We start from the raw sequence: 21,483 nt of genomic DNA on the forward strand, positions 1-21,483 counted from the left end.
AAAAGCAAGAACTTGTATTTATTAAATTCGTTTGTGTATTATATTAACAAACTATTTGTAACATACAAATTCAACAGTCAGTGTTATAATGGAGGATAAAATATAAATTATTTGATCATAACAAATAATACTTGGTGCTGGTGAATACCAAATGCGTTTCACAAATACCATTTTTAATTGATATTGAAAATTTTCCTCCAATATATGTACATGTTAAAAATATTTTATATATAAATTGTTATTTAGAAAATATGATCTGTGTTTGTAGACTCTATGTATATTATAATATTATCATTGCGAAATGACTTATAAACACTTAATGCAATACTTGTAATGACTTAATATATGACAGATATTAATTCTCTTATGATGAAGAGTATAAAGGATTGTTTCAGATGCATACTTAGATATTATTGAAGCGTACTTGAATATTATTAAATCTAAAATGATATTGTTACTTTATGTCTGCTTTTAAACTTTAAGTATTTCAAAATTGTGCTTTAATATTATATAAAATAATGTCAATGTTGTGTGATAAATTTGACGTATATTATTAATACCTTTGTACATAATCACGTACATACACATATTTCAACTATGAATTGTAAATTTAACATGTAAAAATACATGTTCGATCAATTTGTTTGGAGGAAAAATGTATTACATGCAGAATACGCTTCAGCAGTAAAACAATTAATTTCACAAAAGAAATGTTTGAATGGATAAAGAAATAACGAAAGTTTTTTGTGATAAGAGTACGAATCATCCTTTCTGTCATATCAACATGATTTTAGATATTTTTATTTTGATTACACCATTTATACAGAAATAAAATCGTAATGAAATGTTATAATATAAATATTATAAACAATATAAGTATAAATTATTTTTCTTTGAAAAAATTATGGTGCCTAAATACTGCCAGTACTGAAAGCACACGAGAAGTAGTCAAACTTTTTCTGATTGTATATATTATACATACATACATTATTTTTATCGTGGTATTAACTGTTAAACAAAACATGTGTAATAATTTTATAATGAAATAGAAGAAGTACATCGATGAAAACTAAGAAAATTTTTATACTACTTTGTTAATGTTCTTATTTATCATATTTTTCGAACTTTGAAAACTGGTAATAGGTTTGAAACCAAAAACACATATACAATAAATATATGTGCATTATTTTTGCATACCGATAATGTGTTATACTTTCTAACGTTTCTTTCCTGATTAATTATAAAATTAATATTCAATTTTTTGTTACTTAAATTGTAAATCTGTAAATCAGTAAGAGGGAGATCATGAAAATAATTGGAGCTAAAGAAGATGATAGAGCACAGTCTCGATTAGTAATTATAATTAAATAAGACTCATTGTTTCATATTTTTATTGTTATCATAAATATAAATTAGTAAACGAACAAAAGAATGAAACATTGTTTCTAGAAAGATTAAAGTTTATCATTACAAAATACTGTATATTTTTTACTTAACATTTGAAAGCTATTATTTCATATATAGAGAAAAAATTGTACATCATAAATAAGCGTAAATTGTAATTTAAAGATGTAATATAGCAATGTTCATGTAAAAATTATGAAAACAAAATACGAATTGTAAATAATTTATGTATGTACGTTATTACCTTTAGTAAACAGTATATTTGAATTTAAAGATTGTAGGAAATAATTGAGCTGTTTTATTTAATATTTACACGCATTACACGTGTTTTTAAGTTTATTACGTTAGCATATCAATACATACATGTTTCATAAACACAAAGATATTCATATTACAGTATTTATCCTGCATAACAATACATTTAATGTGATATACAGTTTTTTTTTTTAGAGATTTTAATTTTATGTACATACAATAAATCAAACATAACTGTTCAATAGTACATATATAAACTGCCATAAAATAAAATATTTAAACAATCTATTTAAAAGAATAAACAAATAACACATGTTTGCACATTTATTCAGGATTAAAATATTTTTCATTTATCTTTATTTAAAGGTAAGCAAAATGTATATTTTTTAACAAAACATTAATGATAAAATAAATATATATTATGTAGTTGGAATGGTTTTACAATAACATTGTTCAAAAATACCTAGAATAGGTATTAGTGATATTGTCATTAAAAACATTAAACGACCGAAATACATATATACATTTACAACGAGATTGCAATAAAATTTTTAAGTAGAGCTAGACACACAGTGGACAGTTATGTATTGTATAGATATACACTACATACAAACGGAGGCATAAAGATGCATGTTTATGCTACATATAATAATATAACTTCTGCTAACTAAATATCTGTTACTATGAAACGAGTAGAAAGATTGTTGTCGATATGGAATAAACTTACTTTACTGTAGAATATAATAACAGATACATAAACTAAATTAAAGGAAGCCATTTTCCACAGTTTGTAGAAATAATTTCAATTTTATGTAGACAACAATGTATGATATCTATTTCTTGTATAGTATTGCTTTAAATATAGTCTATGTTTGCAAAGCTTTCATAGTAAAACAAATGATTTCTAGTTTATGTAAAAATATATTGTAAATATTTACTGTTATTACCACCTAACAGAAATTTAAATTTTCTGACTATTATAATTGCTCTTTTTTACATTTTGTTTGTACATTTTTCATACAATTTTTTTTAAACTCATCAAGTTTTTCTCAATATTTCAAGTATATAACAAATGATCACCTAAAAACTATATAACAGATTATCGTATAATCAAAAGAATTATAATACTGTATATTTGGTAAAGTTATAAAAAACAACTAGAAATGCAATTTTTCAAAAAATCTAACGTAATGTTGATAAATAATTTAAATGCTTCGCTTATGTTTTTGTATGACACCGTACATGGAGTAGTTTACAGCAACAATTCTATTTCATCGTTTTAAAACTGATTTATATTTAATATGCAAATCAGTTTGTTACTTGTGTACTATGTATTATTGTTAAGTAAACGACATCTACTTCATTTCTACATAAATAATTACATTTTTTAACACTTACTACTCAAGTCCACCCTCTTCCTCCAACTTTGAGAGGAATTTCGGAACTCTGTAATTTGGTTCTACTTGTCGTGCCATATCTATTAAACACAATAACTTCTTTATACCGATGAATACTCTGTAACAAAAAAAAGCATGTATTATATATCTACGTACTTATGTAAGAATTCATGTTTTCAATGTGTAAACAGAAAAAAAACAAAAAAAAAAACAAAAAATATAATGATCGAATGGAGTAACCTCATGCTTTCTCGAGGTCGCTTAAAAATATACCGTTTTCCTTGAAGTTTGGCATGCAAGGATGCTATTTCCTCTTTAGTAAAGAGTTCTACTTCTTCCAGAACGCTCAACAAATGATCAGGAGTTGACAAATTAGGTACATGAAGAGTTGTACTAAATGCTGATAACATTTCCATATCATCCAAAACTTGCCTACAAAAAATATGTATTAGTTACGCTTATTGTAACTTTACTTCAATCTTAAGCAATCATTATGTTGATCATCATGTATTTTACCTGCGGCTCGTTGTACAAAGTATTAATAATTTACGACCACGAGGTGGCTGCTTCTTCAATAAAACTAAAAGCGCCTGCAAGGTCAAGTTGGAATACCTTGGTCCTATAGGACCATAATCCAGCAAACGTTCAATATTATCGACTAAAATGCAACTAAGTTGTGAACGATATGCATCATCGAATATCTGAAAAAAAAAGTAAATTGAATATATTCTATTTCTATTGAAAGACAATTTTATGTATAAAATAATATATTACCTTTCTGATTGACAGACATTTGGCAGATTCTGTGAAACCAACCATATCTTCTGGTGTACATACTTTAACGAATGGAAAGTCAGAATTCTTAGCGATTTGAGCAGCAAGAGCTGTCTTTCCGCTGTTCGGCGGTCCTTCCAAGAGAACTGATACAAGACCAGAACCTTCGGTAGAGCGGGCTTCCTGAATATATAAATTACCATCAGACAAAATTTCTGCTACAGGTTTGCCCCAATTAATTATTCCGCGTATGAGAAGTTGATCCAAAGTATCTGCGCTTGTACCAAATGCCTAAAATATAAATTTAATTACATAATCGTTAAATTAAAATTAATGTAGTCGTAATATTTTAAGTTTGTTTTAAATCTCTTACAGGTTTAACGTCATTTTCCAAAGCATGAAGAAAATCAGTTCTAGAAACCATAAGTTTCTCCATTGCAGCAGGATCTACCTCTACTTTACTAGAGGCTTTGATTAATCTATTCATTGCAGTACTTTGGGCAGCTCTAACTAAACCTTCTAATTCTGCACCACTGAAATTTTTAGTTAATGTAGCTAATTCATTCAAATCAACATCGGGAGATATTTTCTTGTAATCCCTCATTCTACATGTATGAATATTGAGGATTTGGAATCTACCATGTTCATCTGGTAAACTTATTTCCATTTGCACCTTAAAAGTGTAAAAGTTTTATTAAATACTTTTTTAGTTTAAATAATATATATATTTAGTAGTGTGCTATTTAAAAAAATACCTCTAATCTACCAGGTCGTAACAAGGCTTCATCAATCATGTCTCTTCTGTTAGTCATTCCAATTACAAGAATGTTATTTAATTGTTCTACACCGTCAATTTTTGCAAGAAGTTGATTAACAACTGTATCGTGTACTCCTGTATTTCCAGCGACACTACCTCGAGACTTACAAATAGCATCAATTTCGTCAAAGATAATTATATGCAATCCACTGTTTGGCCCAAGCTAAAAATTAAATCATTACAATAAGTTAATGTTATCTTTATACAAGGATTCAGTGAGAGATAATTATATTATTATACCCTTTTTTCTTCATCTTCAGCATCAGCAAATAACCTTCTAATATTAGCTTCACTTTCTCCAACATATTTATCCAAAATTTGAGGTCCATTGACGATTTTAGGTTCTCTAGCGTTTAACATAGTTCCTATTTGTCGCGCCATTAATGTTTTACCTGTACCTGGTGGGCCATAAAGCAAAATTCCTTTCACATGTTTACAACCCAATTGAGTGACAATCTCTGGTGGAAAGACTCGCGATGCAAATGCTCGTCGAAAAATTGCACTAAATTCTTTATCTAGTCCACCAATTCCCATCTTTTGAAAGTCCCAGTCTGGATTGATAATCGACTGACGGACGACTTTTCCCTTTGCTTTACCAACAAGATTCAAACTTGAGTTCTCTGCTTTTTCAAACTGTATCACAGTATCACCCAAACAGCGTCCCATATGAGTTTTCTTCGGTAGCGTATTTTGTCCAGAACTTATAGCAGAAAGATCAGCAGCTTCTAAGCTTTTCACAACGAGACCAAGTATTTTCTTATCTTTGAACTGAAACACCAACTGCTGACCCACGGTGAATGCCTGCCCCGAAAATTGTAACAGGAAATCTTTGGCCATTTCGTCGGTATTATATGGTTCCAGAGTAGTTCTAAAATGGATTGTATTACAAATAGTATTAAAAACATTATTTCTTTATAATCTTTCACAAAGATATTATCTACATACGATTTTTTCTGCAAGAAATCAGCTTCCAATACAATAGTACATAAACATTCTGTACTTGAAGTAGGATTGAAGTAATAAGGTCTAACTTCAATTTCTTGATTAAGGGAAAGGGTAGCCCATTTCCTTTGGGGTAAACTAAAACCCACAGTTCCTCTTGGCACTTCATGATGCCTTTTTACAGTAAACACGAAGTGATGATTGGGTGCAGTGGTAACTTCAATATGCCTAAAAAATATAATTTCTTTAATATTACTTTATAATTTTTTATTACATTTGAGCATTTGTATGTGTATATATATATATATATACACACAAAGTAATTCTACTAAATGGATCAGACTGTAGCTTTTTTGCAAAAGACAAATATATAAAAAAATAATTATTAGATACAATATTAGAATAATATTTAAATTTTATTAGTTAAAAATTGTACTAAACTCTGTGTGATATATATAACATTTAATCTTCAGATCCTATTATAGATGCCAAATCAATGAATTAATCACAAGGTGACATCTTTACCTGATATCATCTGGAAAGTCATCTGGATTAATAATTGCACAATTTGAAACAGTGAGTTCATCAGTAGGACACTTCACCGTTTTCATCCTCTGTAAAACAATATAATTTTGTTATTTAACAATTGGTTACTATTCATGGAAAGTATATAACATTCACTGTCTGAAGTATTGATGAAATTTAACATAAGGAGGGGGAACACATTATCTTCATATATTTTGACTTATATTTTTTACATATTTATTACACAAAACACACACGATAACAGGTGAAACAAAAGAATAAGTTACTTTTTCTGTAGAACTTACCATTGCTGACATTTTTTGACAGAATTTTATCGACACAGGCCCCTACACAGTATGGAACCTGCAATGCAGGATATTAGTACCATCAGTGCAACCAATAATAAAAGAATAAAATATCATATCTTAGTGCTAGAGATTTTATTCATGTTTGGTAAAAATTTTGACAGATATAATAATGTTCAATAAATGATCAAATTCATTAAAATTGTTATATCCTATATGTTTTAAATTAAACAATCATTACTACACATATACATTCGATACATTTAATATGAATTATGTTTATTTGTAAACAAAACTAATTGTAGTAATGAAAATCAACCTTGTCACTGCTCTTATGTACTGCCACAAAGGATAAAGCACTATTCCAAGCATGTCACAAGTAATTGTTATGATGTAAACAAAAGCACGTAGCATAGTTCTTAAAAACGATTATATATCCAAAACAAAAATTTATTTGTATAATTTAGCGCAACACCAAATGGCTGGAGATAAAAGTATACTTAGTTTACGATTTAATCAGGATCAAGGTAAAAATACAATATTCTTTTTACATTCTTACTTAATTTTAGTAAGATTGAAAATGAATAAAAATATAATAATAGTTTCATCATTTCAGGTTGTTTTACATGTTGTATGGAATCTGGCCTTAGAGTGTATAATGTAGAACCATTAGCTGAAAAAGCACATTTAGAAAATGATTTAATGGGAAGTATAGCTATAGCAGAAATGCTTTGGAGAACAAACATTATTGCTATAGTGGGAGGTGGTATAAGGCCAAAGTTTGCAGAAAATACAGTACTTATTTATGATGATTTATCTAAAAAGTTTGTAATGGAAATTACATTCACCAGCCCTATTAAGGCTGTTAGATTACGCAGAGACAAGTAAGTTTATTAATAAAATGAACTTTTACTTTTAGTTGATATACATATTACATTTACTTAGGTATAATTTTATAAAACAGGATGATAGTAGCACTTCAACGTGAAATACATGTCTTTTCATTCCCTATGCCCACAAGAAGATTATTGACTTTAGAAACAAGAGACAATCCGAAAGGTTTAATCGAAGTTGCTACTTTAGCTACTGCACAAAAACAGCTACTTGCTTTCCCTGGTCACAAGCAAGGTAGCGTACAGTTACTTGACCTTGGTGCTACAGAAGCTGGAAGTTCTAGTGCCCCTGCAACTCTTGCAGCACATCAAGTATGCATATTTTATACAGGAATGATTAAATTAAAGTGGTGTTTCTGTGTTCATTAGCATGTCTTTTCTTAGCATTTTATATTTACAAACAATACTGTTAGGGTGCATTAGCATGTCTGGCAGTTAACAGTAGTGGAACTATGATTGCAACTGCTTCCACTCAAGGTACTCTAGTAAGAGTATGGGATAGTATACGCAAACATTTGTTAGTAGAATTGAGAAGAGGTGCTGATCCTGCTACACTGTATTGGTAAATATGAAGTTTTAGTTATCAAAGAACTAAAAAACTGCATTTCACCTCTAACAGTTTCATATTATGAATATTTCAGTATTACCTTCAGCAGAGACTCGGAATTTTTATGTGTTTCTAGTGACAAAGGAACAGTACATATATTTGCATTGAAAGACACACAATTAAATCGCCGATCAACGTAAGTACATACAGTTAAAATTTTGACTTATAATAAAAGGTACATTGGTTAAAATTAACTATCATTTTATTTATAGTTTCTCAAAAATGGGGTTTTTGGGAAATTATGTTGAAAGTCAGTGGGCTTTGGCCACTTTCACAGTACCACCAGAATGTGCTTGTGTGTGTGCATTTGGCACACGGAGTTCTGTTATAGGTATCTATTACATAATAAATATATCTAATATTATATTAATGTAACATATTTCTAAATATTTTATTTGTTCTAATTCTGTATTTTACACTGATTTCCAGCCATCTGTATGGATGGAACATTTCATAAGTATGTTTTCACTGCTGACGGAAATTGCAACCGTGAAGCATTTGATGTCTTCCTGGATGTTTGTGATCATGATGATTTTTAAAATATACTACATAGTATATTTATAAGATTCCATGCCTGTGGGAGTTTCTAGTCATCCTAAGTATGAAACTTCTTGCAGCAAATGTCTGTATAATAATGTAATTACATTAATAACTGTAAAGAAAGCTACAAGTCATTACATTTATTAACTTTGTAACATAATATATTGAATACTGTTTAATCTAGTTTATATGCACAAAAGTTTTAGTAACATTTATACTTGATTACAGTACATAAAATAAAAGTTTATTTTATACAATAAATGTGCTGAAATTCTAACTTACTTCATGATAAAACTACCACTATTTTCGTTTTGCCATCTGAGCTTCTGCTTGTTCTCGCATTTGTTCTAGAAATTATGCATTGTTAAAAAAAAATTAATAAACTTATATATTGAAAGGAGGGCAGTCAATTTAGAATTGTTAAAAAATGATGCATACTATATGGTTCTGGATTAAGCATAGGACTTATTATGATAAAGTAAGAACAAACACTAATTGCTGATACGAAAGATCCTATAAATGCCGCATATCGCCAACCTGTCAATCGCATTATAGCTGAAACTGTAAATAAATAAAATATATAGAAGACATTTCTATTTAAATTCGTATTTTGTATTTATATTAATTAAAAAGTCTTGATCAAACATTAACCTAAAATCTTTTTTACAGTATTTTTTATTACATTTGCATTTACCTATAAGAGATATGTTGATACTGCAATTTCGCTATTGTATTTTGTAATTTAAATAACAAAGTTATAATGTAAAACTTTCCATAAGAAGATTTATAATAAATAGCCTGTATTTCCTATTTCTGACTATAATGTATGATTATGACGCTAGATGGCCTACATGATATTTATTTTCTCGCTAGTACTCGAAATGAAGTTCATTGCTTTATATACATCAAACAAAAATGAACTGATGTACTTGCTTCGGCAGTACATATACTAAAATTGGAACGATACAGAGAAGATTAGCATGGCCCCTGCGCAAGGATGACACGCAAAATCGTGAAGCGTTCCACATTTTTTGTCCTTATGAATTAACAAATGATTACTATCTTAACAATTTTTTATTGCACTAAAACATAAATGTAAAAACCCATTTTATGTTCATGATTACTTAAAAGTTCACTATTTTGTCGTGAACTAGTATATGTATACATTGTATAAAATGAATTCATAGAAGGGTTGACATCGCGTGCTATGATTTGGATTCTTGAAAATGAAATGTATTATCAATTAAATTTTTGTATAATAACATTAGAAAGAAGAAGATGATGTTATTGAAAACTGTATTCTAATCAATCGTAAAAGTATTCTGTAAAGTAAATATATAAAATGTTTGTTTAAGTACCGGTTGCATTCCGTAAACAGACTTTATAAATACAACGAATACATATGAATGATTTTTAATTTATTTAAAAAATGATGAAACAATGGTTATCAAATTTTATACTAGCCGGAACTATTAGATTTTTGCTGATGAATTCTGAATTCCAAAAAATTATTAGTAATCGCGTGGAAGTATCAACAGCATTGAACTCTTGGAAAAGAGGTTAGAACATTTGTTAATTTATTATTTAAATTCTATCTTAAATACTATCTTGTAATAACATAAATTTTTCTTTTAGTGACTGAAGGAGTGTATTTATATAATTTTGGTATCGATCCTTATACGGGTGATTTATTTCATGAAACTCCTATTGGTTTATACATCTTCAATTTGATACAACAATATTTACCACATTGGGTTTTGTTTTGTTTATTTATCTCTACAGATTTATTGACAGCTTTACTTCTTGGACTTATTGCAAAGTACTATGCAAATGAATTGGTTAGTTCAATATTACATTTTATAGTAAATGTCATATAATTTGGTGCAATTATATTGCTTAAGATAATATTTATTTCAGGGTTCTAGAAAAGAAGAAGAGAAATCATCAAGTGAAAATACAAAAAATCATGATGATGCTTCTATGATGTATACTTCAATGATGTATGTCTCGGCAGGATATTTGTTTAATCCATATATAATACTAAATTGTGTTGGGCATACAACAACAGTATTCACAAATTTGTTATATTCCATAGCATTGATCTCAATGATAAGATGTTCTATGTTTTGGAGCTGTTTATCAATTTCATTATTAACATTACAAGGACTATATCCTATTTCACTCATAGTGCCAGCAGTAATTTATATTGCTCGTTCTAATAGGATAAAGAAAAAAAGAAATATTATAATTTTTTTGTTGATGTTTGCAAGCGTGTTAACAGCTCTATTTTGTATTTCTTATTATATTATGGGAAGTTGGTCATTCATTTGGAATACACTGGGTTTCATATTGACTGTTCCCGATTTGCGTCCAAATATAGGACTTTATTGGTATTTTTTCACGGAAATGTTTGAGCATTTTAGATGGCTCTTTATTGCTTCTTTTCAAATAAATGTCAGTTTGTTATATATAGTACCACTAGCATTGAGGTTGCGACATGATCCAATGCTATTAGCATTTTCTTATTTAGCAATTGCTGCTATATTTAAACCTTATCCCTGCATAGGGGATGTTGGCTTTTATATGTCTCTTTTGCCATTGTGGAAACATTTGTTCCAATGTAAGTACATCTTTATCATAGATATACTAATTACTTCTATTTTATTGAACGTAGAACGTGATTATAATGTGAGAACTTTATATTGTTTTACAGATACACAACAAGGATTCTTTGTAGGCTGTTTCATGCTATTTTGTACAGTTTTTGCTCCCACTGTTTGGTATCAGTGGATTTATTCCAGATCAGCTAATGCAAACTTTTATTTTGGGGTGACATTAGCATTTGCCATAGCACAAATCTTTTTATTAACAGATATTCTATTTGCAAGTGTAAAACATGAATTTGCAATACGTCATGGTATTAATAAGGATATCAGTGGAAGCACAGCAAAATTACTTCTAGAATAAAGTTGTACCTTACAAATTTTAGCATTAAAATTGTTTATGAAATTCCAAAGCTGAAAGAAACTATTGTTATATATCCATAAACTATTTTTTTATTTTATAATAGAATAATATATCAGTTATTTTATTTTCAATCAGTAGAATATTTCTTACCTAAATTGGTATGGAATTAAAACAAGTACAAATTTATTCATGATTTTTATTTCATTTTGTCTGTTTAATTTATTTTATCAAAATTAACATTCAACAAGATTTATTTACATAAAATTATAAAATTTTACAAAATATAACCAAAGATAACATATCATGTACTATTCTTGTCATAAAAAGATAATACATTATTTTATAGTCTTTATTTTAAATAATCATTGGCAAGGAGTTGTTTAGTTTCAATACTTAGTTTATTAAATAGGAAATATTTTCTATTTTAGGTCTAATGTGTCAACAGTGCTACAAGCATTATTCTTTACACAATACTCCCATAAAATATTCCAATTTTTATTTTTGCAAAGAACAGATGGATCTCCTACTATTATTAAAAGATTCTTTGCTCTTGTCAGTGCAACATTAAATCTCTGAAAAAATTAAATTTGATTTTTTATAATATAGATACATATACAATGGTTATTAAATGTAAATTAATTAAATTGGAAAGAATACTATGTAAAACTATACCTTTGGATTAGATAAGAAGCCAATATGTTCTTTACCATCATGTGTAAAGACTTTTGATCTTACTGTAGTTAATAGTATAATTTCCCTCTCTTGCCCTTGAAATGTTTCTACTGTTCCAACATCTATGCCATGTAATCTAGTTCCCTTAAAATTTTTTTCAATCATAATTTTTTGTTGTTTAAATGGCGTTATGATGCCAATATCTGTTTTTGTAATTTTGCGTGTACCCAGTTTGGCTTGTACCAATTTTTTTGTATAATATGTTATAACATCGATTTCTCGTTTGTTGTAAACACTACAAAAAGTAATGTATCTTATTTCCACTACATGATTCATAAACAACTACCTATTGTAATTAAATGATACTCAAATATTACCTTCCACTTTGCACCCTTGTTTCTTTGCCTTTAACTGCAAAAAATATGATAGGAAATTGTTTATTTGACAATTCTATCCAATTTAGAGTTAGCATGTTTGCGTTCGACTTGGTACAACATAACAATTCATTATCATAAAATAATTTATTTGGTACATGTATAATAGCTTCTTGATTACGATGATTTCGAATTAATTTTGTTATATAACGTGAATTGTATTCGTTATTTACTTTTTGGTATGGTTCACATTCCATTAATCTTTCTATTAGTGATTTTCCTAAAAATATAGTTTAATTATTTACAAATTGATAAACATGTTTATACGTACTCATAATCCCAAGTCTGTAATTATATTTACCAAGCAAGTGTTCAATTTTTTTACAATGAATTACAGGTCCAAGTTGATAAGGATCACCAGCAATAATAATTTGAGCATGTAACATTCCTTCACCTCTTTTATTTTGTGAACTTGCAAGTGCAAATGGAATCAATGATTCTAATTCTACACATTGACTAGCTTCATCAATAAATATATATGAAAAATGGTCTTTCTTTAAGTTGAGTGCCATCAATCTATACTTAACGAAATTATAAACAACATTATTAATTATTATTAATAACGAAATATTATAATACATTCAAAATATACCTCACACATGTCACTAACGTTGTAATAACAATCTTTTTTAAAATCAAAATTTCTTTTGGTAAATAAAGAACGGTGTTATTAACAAAATTTGAGGAATGATTAATTTGTTTGTCTACACTTGACCTATATGTAAAAAGAAAAAAAAAATGAAAGTAATAAACCAACAACTATTTGTAAAAATAAATGTCTTACCAATGTTTAGATGTTGCATACATCCGAAATATATCTTTACAAGGAAGTATAGCTAATAATCTTTTTGTAATTTCATCTGCAGCTGCATTGGAAGATGCACATACCAAAATATTTTGAACTTATGCTGTTTTCTAATCTATGAAATGATTAAAGCTTTAAGTAAAAATATTAAACATACATTTTTATGTCACTATATGTTATATTGAATTATACTTGACAAATGGCTTCAACTAATGTTGTTGTTTTTCCAGTACCAGGGGGACCAAATAATATATATGGTGCAGGATATGCTGTTTGATTCAAAATATTGATTACTGCAATTTTCTGTTCTGGATTTTCTGCTACACTTTGATTCACCCAATCTATATTACTGTATCATAACATAAATGAATGACAATATAATATAAAAATTAGAAACCATTCACATTTAGTGAAACTTACTTCTTCTGTAAAGTACAAACATTTATATTTATTTTAGGATATAATAGACTGATCAAGTTATGTTTACATATAATGTGTAATACATAGTGAGAACATTTTAATGGCCAATTTGCTGGATAGAATTGAACATCAACTTTATGATCTGACAATAAAGATATGATTTTTGTACTTCTGAAATTTAAAAAATGTTTATTATTAGTTACATATTCAAAATAATTTTTACTTCATTTCTCTATAATTAAATGTTAGGTTTAAATATACTTACGGAGTTGATAAAGATACATATATTTTTTTCTGCTCAATATTTGTAATTCTACTGTTATATGTAAGTTTTAAGTCAGGTATATGTAATTTCACTGTATCACCAAAACTAATAAATGGATCATCCTCATTCAAAGTAGGTACTGTGAATGCAAATGTGTTAGAACATTGATTGATCTCTTGATTTCTTAAATTATGTTTCTCAGCAATTAATTGAAGCTCATGGTTCTCCATGTACAATAAAATTTTAAATAATATCAAATAATATTCAGGTTCTATTTTGTCTATATTTGAAAAGTTATTAATAAGCTTCATATAATTTCTACACAATCGACTGTTTGTAGAATATTCTACTAAATGATTTCTCAAAACCTCATGTAATTCTGAAGGTAGTTTAAAATCTTGTAATGGTAATTGTTTACCCACACCAAAACTGGTACAATGTCTAAAGCAAACAAAAAAGACAACAATAATTCAAGATTAATAAATGTAATAAATTCTGTAAAACAGATATGACAATGTATATATATATATACTTCTTTTCAATGGAGAATACAACTTACGTGCTTTTTGCAATAATAGACCTTCCGTTTTTGCATTTATTACTTTTTGTCATATTTAATAAGAATATTTAAATTATAATTACAGAAGATATGTCGTTATTATTGTTAGTACTAACATAAAATTGTATAATTTTACAAGATATAATCAAACTTTATCGAAATAAGGCCAGAACTTTTATCAATTACTAATACAAAGTGTCATCTTCTTTTATACTATATGTATTCCGATTCGAAGTACCGGACTTTCCAGCTAACGTAACATTTTAACAGTTTGATCATCCTTTTTATAGTGAGAAAATTAATATAAAATAAAAACTATTTAGATGTTCAATGGCTATTACTATAATATAACAATGTTTATAATAAATATATGTGATACAGAGGTACAAATTTTTCATTTACTGAAACAATGCATTCAATATTTTATGTTTATTCCTGTTTGAAAATTCTTAATTACAGTTTTCTTAGGTACTTATTACATTCGTTGATTGGGTGCACTGTTTTAGAATCGTGTGTATGTACAGAGCTTAAATAATGTAATGTATTGTTCTTACATGATAATTTCATGTGTGCATGTGACGTCGATACTTCTTACTGTATCGTACAATGTGTATCTAATGATTTCATTGTAAAAAAATGGAAACATTATATTTTCCAATGATAAAAGTATGTGTAAATGTAAAGAGTATGAAACGTAAACGGTTTCGGAAGTCATCGATGTAGACAAAAGATACGATTGTAAATAACTCTGTCAATATCTATTCAATATTTTAATTCGAACCTGTTATCATTTAATATTTTATTTTTCAAAAATTTATGGCATATCTATATTTTACCAAGAGTTAATTCGTCATTTATTTACAGAATTATATACTTTGCATGTATTAACGATTTAGTTATCTTTTTATAATAAAGGAGAAAATATGTGAATGTTTTGTTATAACCCTTCGTATCACATTTAAATATATCATAACAATTTTACAACATTTGTTTAAAAATATATTACTAATTTTGATATTTTCTTTGATTTCAGCAAAAATGTCAGAGTTGATAAACGATTCTACAGAGAAGATTGATATAATTCTTCCTAGACAAGGTTTCCTATATCAGGAAGAAAATTTAGATTATATACTTTGCAAACCCAAGTTAATTCCATTAAAGTCAGTTACCTTAGAAAAATTAGAAAAGATGCAAAAGGATGCTGAGTTAAAAATCCGGGAAACTATGGAAGAACAAGCTAAAATAAATGATAATGAGTAGGCTATAAGAGCTACTTGAAAAATATACAACAGTGGAGTAATGGTATAACAAAATCAGGAGACTTTTACAGAACCAGAATGATTCTTGGAGCATTCTTGACAGAGATTGTGGTAGCATTCTGCCTTGCTGCAACCTTGTTGTATAAATATGGAAATATTTTTCGACATCATATCATTGTTACAGTTTCTGTGCTTATAGCATGGTACTTTTCATTGCTAATAATATTTATACTACCTTTAGATGTTTCATCAGTAAGTATAAATGTAACAGATCTGATAATATAAAAGCAATTTATATTAATTTTGTACATATTTTTTACAGACTGTTTTCAGACAGTGTGTTGAACAAAATATTCATAATACTAGTAAAACAAACCCTGAAAGTACAACAGTAGCACCATTTCACACTTGTAAAGAACCTTGGCCTAATGTTCCAGAAAGTGTGTTTCCAAATTTGTGGAGAATTGTTTATTGGACTTCACAATGTTTGACATGGTTAATATTACCACTTATGCAATCTTACATAAAGGCAGGAGATTTTACTATTCAAGGAAAATTAAAATCTGCTTTGATTGATAATGCCATATATTATGGGAGTTACTTGTTTATATGTGGTATTCTTTTAATATACATAGCATTAAAACCTGGCTTAGATCTTGATGGGTAAATATTATAAATTGATACATTAAATGTACTAAATATAATTTTACATATAATAATATATAATCTTTTATGTATCATTTAGCCAGAAGTTGAAAGCTATAGCATCATCTGCATCCAACACATGGGGTCTGTTTTTATTAGTATTATTACTTGGATATGCACTTGTAGAAGTTCCTCGTGGACTATGGAATGCTAGTAAACCTGGATATACCCTAAATTATAGCTATTTTAAAGTTGCTAAATTAAGTTTAGATAAATGTGAAGCAGAAGAAACAGTGGATGATATACTTGAGGTAATAAAATATTAACAGTAAATTAGATTTTATAACTTCTTACAATTTTTCTCTATATTATTTTAAACTATTTTTTAGTCTTTGCAAGCTGCTACAGTGTCTATTGGACCAGGACATCCTTTTCATTGTAATTTGGAAACAATTTTCCAAAAGATTCCTGCAGAATTAAAAGATAGAATGAATAGAAGACAGTTACCTGATGATACACCAACTGATACACCATCAGAAAAATCTTTAATTCGTTTACATAGACAAGTCTGTAATTAATTAGGAATATTATACATGTCTTATTAGTGAATATATGTTTAATTAACAAGTTGTTTTCTTTCAGACTATAAAAGCATTACAGACATTACAGCGTATAGAAACTCAATGGGGCATTTTAGTTAATAAAATAATCGATTTAGAGGACATAGCAAAAAATCAAATAAGTCACGACAGAAGATTCAAATCGACTTTTCCTACGCATCGCTCATTTCCACTTCGTGTCGTGTACAATCCAGTTATCGGTAAGTTCTATACATTTATAAACATAAAAATTAGTTAATTTTCAAAATGGATTCATATTTTTAGAATGGTATTGGAAATGTATTATGAAGAGTTATGTTCAAAAAATAGCAGCCGTTTGTGCTGGTTGCCTTTCAGTAGCTGTAGTATGGTCAGAAGTAACATTTTTTAATAAATCTCCAGTGTTGTCATTGTTTGCTCAGTTTCTGAATCTAGCTAAAGAAAATTACGATTATTTTACAATCGAGGTGAGTGAATAGAATATAAATTTGATATTAATAAATATATTGTTATGTTTCAAAGTAAAATATCGTTTTCAGTTAATATCAACGCTAATAATTGCATATCTCTGTTACTGTGCTTATTCGACCGTTTTAAAAATTCGTGTGCTGAATTTATATTATTTAGCACCACATCATCAGACTAATGAATACAGCTTAATATTTAGTGGTATGATGTTGTGCCGTCTTACACCACCTATGTGTTTGAATTTTTTGGGTCTCATACATATGGATTCACATATTATAAAGACTCATATATTGGAAACTCATTACACTCAGGTAAATAAGATTTATTATAATTTGTGATTAACTTATGTAGCTAATATTATGATTTACTTACTCAGGTTATGGGTCACATGGATGTTATTTCCATTATATCTGATGGTTTTAATGTATATTTTCCAATGGCTATTTTAGCATTTTGCTTAGCAACATATTTTAGTTTAGGAAGTAGATTGCTTTCTATGTTGGGTTTCCAACAGTTTCTCGATGACGATGAATTTACAACAGATATTGTTGAAGAAGGTCGAGAATTAATCAAACGAGGCACGTAATTAAATGTTACAACATTTATATTGCATATTATTTGTATATTACTGTGTTTATTTATTTTTAGAGAGACGCAAGCGACAAAGAGCGGAAGATTCAATGTGTAGAAGACGTGAATTTCAAGAAAGGTTTAGCAGCTCTACAAATTCGTCTCGTTACAGAACATCTCGACAAAGCACTGATACAGGTATGTAATATATTGACGAGATGATGACATTAATAATACAAAAACTTCTATGTAATCAAATTATAGTGCGACCGTTGAAACGGGACGAATCAGTAGAATCTGCAAGAGCTGGATTGTTACGTGATTTTGACCCCGCGGAATATTATGTCGGCATGACATCCGGGACCTATAGCTATGGTGCAAATAATTGTTATGATAGAGATTATCAAACTGATGATTTTTACGAAGAACGTACAGACAATGCAAGAGCATTTATTACGAACACAAATCGTGTAGGACCTCCTCCAAGAGGATTGTTCGATGATATTTAAATGAAATAACGTTTAACATCTGCTATGTAATGAATTACAGGTGTGAGGTACATTTGTATTTAAAAATACTCGTAATCTATCTGCTCTTGATACATGATGAAATTTTGCATACATAAATTGTTATTGTAATTAAATTGTCAGTTTAAAAAGCAATCGTAAAGTTAAACTAATATACTAGTTGAAAAATGTGATTTTAAACAAAATCTCAGTTTTTAGTACTTTCATTTATTATTCAATTTGACTATAAATATTAATAGAAGTTCATAGAATATTGATTTATTTTATTTATGTTTATACGTTTGTATTTTTAACAAACTTACGATTAATAAAAGAGATAATAAAATGGTTAAAATAATTTTATTATAATAATGTAACATGTTAAATTTTATGCAGCATTTGATAACATTTTTAACGTTGTATGCATAGAAATATATGCAAAGATAAAGTATTAAGAGAATTTTAAATAGCTAACTAAGCTTCAATTTATCAGTCTCAATCTATTTTTTGTAAGCAACGTTGTCTTGAATTCAATAGTTTTTCTAATACTTCTTATTATAAATACAAGCACAGATAAGCAGGTACTGTTTAACATAACATAACATAACAGTATAGTAGGAAAAGAATAATTTTTTATATTTATGCATGCTCTTGTATTGCACATTATAAAAATGCAAGTAAAGTATTGATTCGTTATATTTAGAATAATTAATTGTATCATTATATAGTCTTATATATAAACTAGTACTTATAGTTCTAATCACATATTGACAAATAGTATTGAATAGAAAACTATCCATTTGGTAATTTATATTTGTATTGTAGAAGTACGAAATAATTCAATATTTGTTTAAACAGTTTAATAGTGAATGTGAAAATGTGTTTATCTTCGTTACAAATATTACACATTGTGTATTATTATTTTAATAACAGAATTTTAATTGCTTTGATATAGGTTGAATTTAATTGTAAATAGTAAATCACTGTTTATATTATTTGATTTTACTAGGATGGAATTTATTTATTGCTGTAAGTTACACGTACATATGTTCTATATAGATCAATTTATTTTATATTGTAAAATAGATAGAAAGAAATAACAATTAGAGCTTAAAGGAGGTCGGTTTTTTCTGTTATGCAAAATAAAATTGTGTATATTAACTTTATTGGGAATATTTAATACACAATATAAAAACGATTAACAAAACGTGTATCTAAAATATGCGTGCAATATTAATAGTATCCACTAACAGATATTTCATGTATCAACAAGTAATAAAAATTCTTAATAACCTTGTATTATTGTTCAACTGCATTATTTTATAACTTTAAAATACGTATAGAATGGGTGCTAAGTATTAAAGTCCATATTAAAATTGAAAATAGATATTATCACTTTATGTTACATTTCATTTCATTTCTTTTTGTACAATTTTATTTCATTATATTTTCATTTAAATAACGTAATTTTTATAGCATAATTTGAAATAATAAATTTAGTATTCAAAACTCTTCTGGTTAGTTCTAATAAGCATCTCTTACATATACATATATTAAGTGAAATAAACTATATAAAATGTGATTGTGGCTAATATAAAGAAAGAAAGAGTATATGCAATTACTATTTTTACTATTTTCATGTGTTCTGATTGTGAAATGCGATTTTTCTCGTGCCTGTACCTAGAACTTCCTAATTCTGGCATTAGCAATAATGGTTCTAATAATAATAAACTGGATCTATTCGCTCTATGATCAGGAACATGGTCTTGCTTAAAACTATGTGAACGAAATATGTCGTTACGATAATTCATCCAATTTTGCAAATCAGTATCGTATCCAACATGTTTTATAGAGTTCAGAATATTGTTGTGATTAATATGAAATATCATAGGTGCAATGCCTTGATTCGATATTCTTGTGTAAAAATTACTTGCACAACGGTGATATAGTTCAGTATTTACTACTCCCTTTGTACCACTACTTATGAGAATATTTGGTTTCAGTGCTGTTTTTAAATCAAAAACATCTTGTAGTGGACTGTAAATATAAAATATACTAGATGCATTAGTTTTTAGACAATTATAAACTAACAAGCAATGCTGAACATTATTGTATTGCGAGAATAAAGTACTGTCAAATTTCCCATCTACTGAACAATATGCAAAACATATGATGTCGTTTTGTTGTAACAAACGAACCTCTTTTGCATGTAATGATTTCTTTGCATATATCAAATTATCAGAGTATACTGGACTGTCCTGTAAGCTGGCACATTGCTTACAAATTTTATGACGTGGAAGAAAAAGTGTGTTTATCAAAGTTTTTGCAGTGGTAGGACTATACTTTTCATAATAATCCATAATATCACATTCGAGAGCATTGACTTCTTCATAAATATGATCTAGGTTTGATGAGTATTTTGTAAGTGCACTACTTTCCTCCATGTTCTTTTTGGTAAGCATACTATCCTTGAATTTAACTAAAGGTTCACCTAAATATTTTAACGATTCATTTCTGTATGCAAGTTGTTCCGAGTTTCTAAATTCATTATTTGATATTGATGACAATTCTGTGATGTTTGACGTAGTTTCAATCGTTTCTGAAGTATTAATAACAGGAGATACGTATTCGTGTCTGTTATCTATCTGATTTTCATTTCTTTGAGATTCTTGTATTGGAAAATTGTCGTCACTAGAAATTACATCAATATTGACAAATTTGCACGGTGGTATGCTGGTTTTGTCTACGTGCCAAGTACCAAATGCGTGTGTCTCCGTGCATTGTGTTCCTATAGTTTTATCAAATACCTGCCATTTATTATCGTTATTTTTCATTCTGATACTACGTTCTTTCTC

The 21,483-nt window shown here is 28.0% G+C and overlaps 6 protein-coding genes, 1 long non-coding RNA gene and 1 other non-coding gene across 9 annotated transcripts; 4 read left to right on the top strand and 4 right to left on the bottom strand.

The window, feature by feature from the left end:
- Window positions 1-1,700: 1,700 nt before the first annotated feature.
- LOC114874782 (vesicle-fusing ATPase 1-like) lies at window positions 1,701-6,520 on the bottom strand. The gene is made up of 10 exons (XM_029184391.2): window positions 6,420-6,520; window positions 6,115-6,203; window positions 5,593-5,817; window positions 4,888-5,515; window positions 4,586-4,810; window positions 4,204-4,503; window positions 3,831-4,121; window positions 3,573-3,757; window positions 3,330-3,488; window positions 1,701-3,174 (listed from the first exon to the last, which is right to left on the bottom strand). The coding sequence occupies exons 1-10, from the start codon at window positions 6,429-6,431 to the stop codon at window positions 3,057-3,059; spliced, it is 2,232 nt and encodes a 743-aa protein (XP_029040224.1). The 5' UTR covers window positions 6,432-6,520; the 3' UTR covers window positions 1,701-3,056.
- Window positions 6,521-6,733: 213 nt separating this feature from the next.
- Window positions 6,734-8,727, top strand: LOC114874786 (WD repeat domain phosphoinositide-interacting protein 4-like). Its single transcript, XM_029184394.2, has 7 exons — window positions 6,734-6,946; window positions 7,036-7,303; window positions 7,384-7,624; window positions 7,726-7,874; window positions 7,954-8,055; window positions 8,132-8,250; window positions 8,349-8,727. The coding sequence occupies exons 1-7, from the start codon at window positions 6,898-6,900 to the stop codon at window positions 8,456-8,458; spliced, it is 1,038 nt and encodes a 345-aa protein (XP_029040227.1). The 5' UTR covers window positions 6,734-6,897; the 3' UTR covers window positions 8,459-8,727.
- Window positions 8,516-9,173, bottom strand: LOC114874787. The gene is made up of 4 exons (XR_003789138.1): window positions 9,154-9,173; window positions 8,950-9,020; window positions 8,742-8,806; window positions 8,516-8,543 (listed from the first exon to the last, which is right to left on the bottom strand). It is a non-coding gene; the product is annotated as an uncharacterized LOC114874787 (long non-coding RNA).
- A 192-nt stretch (window positions 9,174-9,365) lies between these two features.
- LOC114874784 (phosphatidylinositol glycan anchor biosynthesis class U protein) lies at window positions 9,366-11,475 on the top strand. Its single transcript, XM_029184393.2, has 4 exons — window positions 9,366-10,018; window positions 10,095-10,297; window positions 10,377-11,079; window positions 11,173-11,475. The coding sequence occupies exons 1-4, from the start codon at window positions 9,889-9,891 to the stop codon at window positions 11,424-11,426; spliced, it is 1,290 nt and encodes a 429-aa protein (XP_029040226.1). The 5' UTR covers window positions 9,366-9,888; the 3' UTR covers window positions 11,427-11,475.
- LOC114874857 lies at window positions 9,385-9,491 on the top strand. The gene has a single exon (XR_003789145.1). It is a non-coding gene; the product is annotated as a U6 spliceosomal RNA (small nuclear RNA).
- A 196-nt stretch (window positions 11,476-11,671) lies between the features above and the next one.
- LOC114874783 (putative helicase mov-10-B.1) lies at window positions 11,672-14,847 on the bottom strand. Of its 2 annotated transcripts, none has more exons than XM_046290206.1 (6): window positions 13,317-13,440; window positions 13,125-13,247; window positions 12,834-13,048; window positions 12,476-12,752; window positions 12,099-12,393; window positions 11,672-11,998 (listed from the first exon to the last, which is right to left on the bottom strand). In XM_046290206.1, the coding sequence occupies exons 1-6, from the start codon at window positions 13,337-13,339 to the stop codon at window positions 11,846-11,848; spliced, it is 1,086 nt and encodes a 361-aa protein (XP_046146162.1). In that variant the 5' UTR covers window positions 13,340-13,440; the 3' UTR covers window positions 11,672-11,845. The 2 variants fall into 2 exon arrangements, with proteins under 2 accessions (XP_046146162.1, XP_029040225.2); XM_029184392.2 differs by lacking the exons at window positions 11,672-11,998; window positions 12,099-12,393; window positions 12,476-12,752; window positions 12,834-13,048 and adding exons at window positions 13,530-13,686; window positions 13,758-13,928; window positions 14,023-14,463; window positions 14,582-14,847 and having other exon boundaries at window positions 13,154-13,247; window positions 13,317-13,452.
- Window positions 14,848-15,831: 984 nt separating this feature from the next.
- On the top strand, window positions 15,832-19,925 carry LOC114874803 (LMBR1 domain-containing protein 2 homolog). Its single transcript, XM_029184425.2, has 10 exons — window positions 15,832-16,092; window positions 16,163-16,503; window positions 16,586-16,796; window positions 16,875-17,051; window positions 17,128-17,305; window positions 17,370-17,551; window positions 17,624-17,863; window positions 17,929-18,130; window positions 18,201-18,320; window positions 18,387-19,925. Exons 1-10 carry the CDS (start codon window positions 15,919-15,921, stop codon window positions 18,629-18,631), a joined length of 2,070 nt encoding a protein of 689 aa, XP_029040258.1. The 5' UTR covers window positions 15,832-15,918; the 3' UTR covers window positions 18,632-19,925.
- Window positions 19,777-21,462, bottom strand: LOC114874843. Its single transcript, XM_029184513.2, has one exon. The coding sequence runs from the start codon at window positions 21,460-21,462 to the stop codon at window positions 20,182-20,184; it is 1,281 nt and encodes a 426-aa protein (XP_029040346.2). The 3' UTR covers window positions 19,777-20,181.
- Between the last annotated feature and the right edge of the window lie 21 nt (window positions 21,463-21,483).

Source organism: Osmia bicornis, chromosome 2 (genome assembly GCF_907164935.1).
Source record: "Osmia bicornis bicornis chromosome 2, iOsmBic2.1, whole genome shotgun sequence".
NCBI classification, from domain to species: domain Eukaryota; kingdom Metazoa; phylum Arthropoda; class Insecta; order Hymenoptera; family Megachilidae; genus Osmia; species Osmia bicornis.